Source organism: Mesoplodon mirus (genome assembly GCF_964341445.2).
Source record: "Mesoplodon mirus genome assembly, chromosome: 19".
NCBI classification, from domain to species: domain Eukaryota; kingdom Metazoa; phylum Chordata; class Mammalia; order Artiodactyla; family Ziphiidae; genus Mesoplodon; species Mesoplodon mirus.
Window position 1 is genome coordinate 11847098 of NC_138995.1, and position 7727 is coordinate 11854824.

At 39.7% G+C, this 7727-nt stretch overlaps 1 protein-coding gene across 7 annotated transcripts in view; it reads right to left on the minus strand.

Annotated features, from left to right (window-relative positions):
* CNTNAP4 (contactin associated protein family member 4) overlaps positions 1-3758 on the minus strand; it is a gene marked incomplete at both ends in the record, with an annotated part of 261961 nt that extends 258203 nt beyond the window's left edge. For all 7 annotated transcript variants that reach the window (XM_082608081.1, XM_082608082.1, XM_082608084.1 and 4 more), the window contains one exon: positions 3674-3758. In XM_082608081.1, coding sequence (XP_082464207.1) covers positions 3674-3758 — 85 coding nt within the window. The remainder of the gene's footprint in view (positions 1-3673) is intronic.
* Positions 3759-7727: the final 3969 nt, after the last annotated feature.

A 7727-nucleotide genomic window follows, 5' to 3' on the forward strand; every position in this document is an offset into this window, starting at 1 on the left:
GAGTCTGTCCAGTAGCATTTCGGTGGCATCCCAGAGCCCACAAGAACAATCATCTACTCAAGTCATTACCTTCATCTTTTGTTAATTTTAACATATTCTTTAGTGCTTCTTTCAGGATAGATATCAGATACAGCCTTTATTCCAATTACGGAAAAGAAAGCACACAGCGAGAAATTAACTTCTAATTATGTCATTCATAAGCTACTTGTTAAGCATTAAATATTCTCAGTATACCTGAAGCCAGAGAGCTTCCATCACATGATCTGCAAGAGTAAAAATAAAAGCAAAACTCTTAGCTGCCTTATGACTTACACCTTTTCTTCTTTTACAGTGTCCACCCCTCCCCCAACAACGTCTTAATGCCCAGAAGGAAACTGTGGGTTCATAAGAGCAATTTAAAAATAAAGGGACTTCCCTGGTGGTGCAGTGGTTAAGATTCCACGCTTCCAAGGCAGGGGATCCAGATTCGAGCCCTGGTCAGGGAACTAGATCCCACATGCAGGCCGCAGCTAAGAGTTCACATGCCACAACTAAGGAGCCCGTAAGCCAACACTAAGGAGCCCACCGGCTGCAACTAAGCCCCAGCGCAACCAAAATAAATAAATAACTGAAAATAAATATTTTTAAAAATAATTTAAAAAAATAAAGAGATGACTCCCTTTTCAGTGCATGTATCTTACTTGCAAGTGAAGAAACCAACAACAGCCTGTGCAGCTTATCAAAGAGCAAGCCATACTAGGAGGATCTGTCTCTAAACTTTCACAGAAGGAACCCTTCAATATAATAACACCTTGACCAGAACAAGGAGGAAAGACCTGGGGCTGGTTCAATGCTTTTGAAATGTCAGGTAGGGTGCTAATAGCCAAAGAATGTGGTCCATTCAACGTTTTTCATCTTTAGTCAGAAGAGGAGTCAGCAGTCACCAAAGATGTGCAAGCACATGCATCTAGTAGTTTATACATCTTTATATAAATATATACCTATGTTCACACACACACACACACACACACACAGATACACATGAACATGTATGTGTGTGTGTGTGTTTGCATGGAAACCTTCTAATGTAAAGTTACCCTGTTGATTAATTAGATCAACTAACATTCAAATTAAAGTGTACCTAATCCCTGAGCTGTCCCTGGTGTACAGAGTCCTGTCCCATGAAAGCTTTCATACTGACGGCCTTGGGCAGTCTTGGGCTGACTCAGTGGATAGCAGATTTGCTCCTGGTGAATCAGCTGTAAACAGATAGAGGGAAAAAGTCTTTGTATTCACCTGAGAGACTGACCTTTAATTTCCTTTATTTTTATTCAGTTCTCCCTGACTTTAATATTGGTGTTCAAGATTGATTCATGTTTTAATATAAAGTCTTGTCCAAAAGAATTACTGGAGCTATTATAATACTTTAAAAACACTTACGCTGGTTGATGGTCACTTGTCACTATGCTGAATTACAACCTTGCTGGTAAACATACAGACTTGTTCCTCCAAAAAAGATACAACACATGGAGTACCATGACTTGGTAATAAGTACCTTGCTTTCTTTCCCCCCCACAAAATACTAATGAAATAAAACTTGGGAAATGAATTTTTTTGTTTTATATCTACTTCTGCAAATCATACTGTCAATGTGATAGTAACAAGAAATTACTAAATGCACCTTTAATTATCTGAAGTCATTTAACTACATACATGACACTTGAAGAACAGTCAACTCTTAAAACATATGGTAACCAAGAATTCCAACTTTAATATTTAAATGTTCCTAATAATTTAAAATGCTATAGGTTCTTTAAGTTAATCAAATGTTTAAAAGAGCATTAAACTACTTCCTGAAGAATAAACCAAGGCTAAAAGAATACAGAATCAGGATTGAAATTTTAAGTGTCAGGAGAGTCCCAGCCAGAGCTAAGCACCCATGAATATTCTGCTCTCCTCAGATCTTCTCAGCAGCTCATCTTTCCTTTGAAGAAGATATATTACAAAGAAGCTACTGAATTTCGATCTGCCTTTTATTGGACTTCAAGAAAATAAACAAATGTACACAACTATAGCTCAGTCAGTCACATCAATCAATGATAAACTCAAACAGTCAGCATATTGGAAAGACAAGACTGCCTCTAGGCCAGACTTAAGCTCTGCTTTTCTTAAGGGAAGGATGCTTCAAATGATGTGCTTTACATTGTAAGAGTGACCTCTAGCGCTTCCTTTTTTGCTGAACTTCGTTAGTTGGACGATGAATTACTTATGCGTTTTCTACAAAACTTTCTCTGTGTGTGTGTGGGGGGGGGTCTGTGTTGTTATTGTTTGTTTGTTGTAATGTTGGTCAAATGCTACTATTATAGCATTCCAAGATTTTGATTAGATGAAAATATGCACATTTTATTGACTCATGGGATTCTTACACCCCCAAATTAAAACAGAAGCTAAAACACAGTGCAGCATCCGAGTGAAGTTCTCTTCTTTCAGAGTGATAGATATACCACACCATTAAATGAGCTAATACTGAATGGAAGCACGGAATCACAGTGGCCATTCAATGTAAATGAGCATTTGGCTTGTGCCAGTAAGGTCATTTATAATGTTCTTCCCACATCAGAGGGCTTTAGCGCACTCAAGGGATGTGCCATAGCAAATGCCTGGTTACTGGTTTATTTTGTCCCCCAAACCTAAACCTGCTTGAACTGTAGTGACATAAGTTCCTGATCAGGCCTCAGAGCCCTTTCTTGAAAAGCAGATGAGCTTTTCCTTTAAAGTCCAAGAAAGAGAGAAAAAGTTGTATTTGCTGAGCTTGTTGATCGTTCATCAGGGAGGGGAAAATTCTCCCATTTAGAGATTTTAGGCCAAATGTAACTTTTCAAACTTTTCCTTATCTCTAATAAAAAGTGGGTGAAGGGACCTCTTTCAAATTATTTTGGATGATACTTAAATTAGAAATAAGGTCTTAATAAATTTTCCCTGGGACCATTAACTCAGAATATTCAATCACAAATTTATAAAGTTAAAAATTCAAAAATAATACTTTTGAAAAAAGCACCTGAATGTATTTCTTTAAGCAAGATGTAGGAATCAAGCCCCCTCCTTCAGCAGTGTTCAAGTCTCATTCTGGTGGCAGTGAGGGCACAGTTCCTAATACTGAGGTTCACCTCTACCAATTCTGCCCCTGAATTCTGCAGTACATTTCAGTTATTATCCTGGCATCATTTTAAAGATGCAGCCAGCTATCAGTCTGCCAAATTGCAAACTTCAGAAATCTAAGCTAATGTAGCATAATGTAAAGTCTGCCAGTTGTTTCCCTGTTAGACATAATTCCAATAAAATTCAGCAAACCTAAAAAAGGGAAGAAACGAAGACATTCACAGGCTATTCCGTGATTAAGATGACGATTTAATGTTTTACTAGAACTTGAGTGTTCTGAATGAATACACAAAGACAAGAGGACAAGATTCTGCTCATAGACAAAAAGAGAAACGATACTTTGCATATTCTGAACCGACCAAGAGGAAAGACATGTGTAAACCCAGTCGTATTTGCAAGATTTTAAGGGATGCTTCATTTATAGCAATGTGCTTTGCAGCAATTCCAGCTGCAAATAATAATCATAAAAAACAACAGAATTAAAGTTTTGCAGAGAGGCCCCCTTCAAGTTCTAAATCATTTGCTGTATACTTACAGGAATTCCCAGCTAAAACCCTGTTCCAGTTTGGAGTAGATAACAGAAGTAGCGTCTTGAGAATAGCTCCGGTGACAGGCCTCATGTTCACATTCACTGGGCTCCCCCAAAAGATCTTGAGTGGCTCTCCGAGGGCTCCAGTCCCGCTCTCAGTCTGTCTCCCAGCTCTGTCTGGATTTTCAGCACCTCTGGGTCTCTTGGTCTCTCTACCTCCTCCTCTTCCTTCTCTCTCTCCCTCTCTCTTTCTCACACACACACAAACACACACACCACAGCCCTGACTGCTCACTGAAAAGCGCTCAGCATCTTTCCGAACGAGCATCCACACAGCCGAGGCCACGCCCACTCCTCGCAGCCGTGGTCCCAGAAATTGGCAGCAGCAGCGTCCCTCCTCCAAATTCACAGCAGCTCTCAGAGCTCCGTCGTGCGCTGCGCTGCTGATGAAAGCTGGACTTGGAGGCGAGGCCTGCGGCTCCTGGGCCTCGGGGCTCCCTCCCCTCTCCTCTATTCTTCAATAATCCTTAACCCTTTTCTCCCCTCTGGAGACGTCCGTGGGGGGACGGGCGAGGCGGTGGAGCCTCCTGATTTTCTGGAGGTCTTGCCTTCAGCAGAGCCAGTCAACATACTGAGCTAATTCCTGATTATCCGGGAGTGCATCCAGGTAAAATTGTGTTTTGTTTCAAAACAAAAGCATAAAATGAGACAGAAATAACTAAGCAGCATTGGTAAATGGTAGCTAAAACTGTCCTTGGGGAAAATACTTGCTGTTGTTTTTCTCTGTTTATATAAAATTATCCTCTTCAGCTATGGTGCCAGGATTTTATTATGGAAATGCCTCACAAGGAAACAGACATTCCTGTTTGGCAGATATTTAAAATCATCTAGTAATAGTCTGCAAGAAATTAACATTTCTTATTTTAGTGCATCAGGAGTACAAATCCACAAACTGAATGCTTTGGATAGATCTATTTTGATGAATGCTTCAGGCTGTGAATACACAGTGCATTCTACAATCAAATTCTTTAATAATAATTCCCAAAAGGCCCAAAAATAAAAATGATGGGACACTGAAGAAAGGGCCCCCCCAAAACACACACACACACACACACACACACACTCACACCAAACCTCCTAAACAATATAAAGATGTAATTCAAAGGGCCTAAAGGTGAGAGGAGTAAAGTTGAATTCAGAAGATCACCAGCTACAGAAAAATTACTCTTCAAATGGCTGATCCATGGATACTGCCAGTTCTTGAATAGAATATTAAAGTATTTAAATAATGGAGCTTGTATCACATAATGATAAGTGTATAACATGGTGTCACAGAAGGATAAATAAGCTCTTCAAAATAAATGTCAAGATATTTAACTTAGAATGTGCTAAATTTTATAACAATAGGAACTCTGAGGTTCTCAAGCACTTCTTGGTGATAACAAGTTAGAAGAAACATAAGCATTCAGCAGCAGCAACCTTGCTATAGAGTGAATGAAATAAGGGGGAAATGACAGAAGCATTCACCATTAAGAGCTAGCTCTTGCCTACAAACAAAGCAGAATAGATATTTTTAATTTCCCTATTTTGCAGATGAGAAAACAAGAACAGGGAATTCAAATGATTTGAGGAGATCATAGAGTTAGTAAATAAAGCACTGATTGAACTTTGTTTTTCTGACCCCCGTTTTACTGCTCTCACCCTAGGACTTGTTGCCATTCACATAAGAGTACAGCTCCTTCCTGACCTCTGTCAAAGGCAGTGAAAACCTGAAGCCCTTAAAAAAAAAAAAAAAAAAAGCAGAGGAAAAGAAAGGTCATTGTTTGAGTGTTTACTCTGTATTTCTAGGCCTATGTCCCTGATTTTGTCATTTTCAAACATAACATGTTAAGCAAAAGCAAATATAAATTGACAATTTCTGTTAAGTAATTATTGAAGGGGATTAAGTATTGTTGAACACATATTATATGCCACTTGTTATCTAATTAAATTATTAGAGCAATCTTTGAGGGAAATATCATTGTGCCCATTTAACAGACAAATAGATTGAGTCTCAGCAAAGTTAAGCAGTATGTCCGAAGTGCCACGGTGAGTAGGCTCGGTATTCTGGTCTGCAAAGCTCTGAAAGTATTTCCTTCAATGACTCCACACAGAGGGAACAGGTCTCAGGCTCTCCAGAAGAGAAAAGTTGTCTTCCTTTTAAAACTTTATACTTAAAATTGTTCCCATAAAATAAATTAGAGAATGCATTTTAAAAGGATCAGTACACATACCAAAAATGAAAAATAATTGAACCTTTCCTGGCAATAATAACTTCTTTAGGACAAAGTGTCAATTTTCATAGCAACCGTTAAAGATGGATTTTTCCATATCAATGGGCTACAGTAATAGAATGAGTTGGAGGCTGGCACTGAATAAAATACCTGAGTATTTCAAGCCATTGCACCACCAGACCCTGCCTGATGGCCACAGAGGAGAGAGAGCCACATGGACCACATGATGCAGTGGAGAGAGTTTAGACATTATAAACAGAGAAGCCCAGATATGAATTCAGCTTTCACTGTGGTTCTGATTAAATGACTCATTTACTCTGGTCTTCGATCTCCTTTTCTTAAGAAGTAAGAGAATAATGACTAAAGAGCCATTGTGATATAATGTGTGACAACCCCCACTGAGTGCCTAACACTTAGTGGGTCCACAATTACTCACTGGCCTTAGATATCTGCATGCTGACTGTACGGAGTAGTGGTTTGAGCAGGCAGTGTTGGAGTCTGGTAGCCCAGGTTCAAGGTCTGCTCCAGCGCCACCTCCAACCAGCCTGCCCCGTGAGCAAGCTGCATATCATCCCTGATTCTTAGTTTTCTCATCTGTGAACCAAGGACAGGTACAGTATCACCCTCATGGCTGAGACAATGCTTGTAAAGTGAAAGCCCCTGAGAGTTAGACAATCAATGTTGTTCTTGTAATCACTGTATTATTACAGCTGACTTTGCACAGATGAGAAATCTGAGGAAGAGAGGAGTTACGGACTTCCCAGAGGGACATGACTCATTGGTGGCAGAAAAGGGATGGTTACCAAGACCTACTGACTTGTGCTTCTTTTCTTCCTCTCTACCATTAACAGTGGTGCTTAATGTCAGGGAGAAAAAAAAAAAAAAAAGAGTCTGAATGGGAAAAATCAGAGAAGTGTAGAGACCTAATTTTGCACATTACTGTACTGCTGATTCAGACGTCACAAATCATTTCTCCCTGTGTATGCATTTGTGGTTACATTTTCCACCGATTAAGATAAAAACAACTGCTGGTGCTTCAGGTTTGGCGTATGCATATTATGGGCCAGACCCTGTCTGAGAAAGCATTATAAATCAAACCAAAATGTTCCAATTTGTAAAATAAGGCTTTCAATTTCCTCTTGGTACAACTTGCCAGAGAACTGTATGGCCCACCACAGTGTGCACAGAGGCTGCTGGACTGTCCTTTGGATTGGAAAAGGATCATTGGGTCATAGTGGAACAAAGTCACATCAAAAGACTAGAAAGAGATTAAGATGCAACTCCTTTGTTTCTCTTATTCATGCGAATTGTGTTATCTGGTGCCTGAACCTCTTAACTGGTTTCTGGATTTCTTATAAAGGCAATTGGTTTGTGGATGTCTCCCTAGGGGAAGAAGAGGCTGGGCTTCCTATTTTGCAATTTTGTTGATGTTGCTACTCAAAATTTATTCTTTTTGTGATTTATGAGAAATATATTTTGGTCATCTGAATGACCAAATATATTTTTCTTATATATATGCTTGGTCTTCCTCCACAGTTCCTGGCTCAGGACCCCCCCAAACCTTGGAATTTCCTAAGTGTAGACAGTGGTAAAGGTGTCTTGTGATATGTGAATAGGTGACTTCTGGAAGCACCTAATGATGGGGGCTGGTTGCCAGGAGAACCAATCATGTGGTTAGAGGACTGGAACTTTCAGTCCCACCCCCTGACCTCCAGGGAGAGAAGGGGGCTAGAAGTTGAATCAATCATGCTTATGTAATTAAAGCTTCCATAAACATTCAAAAGGAC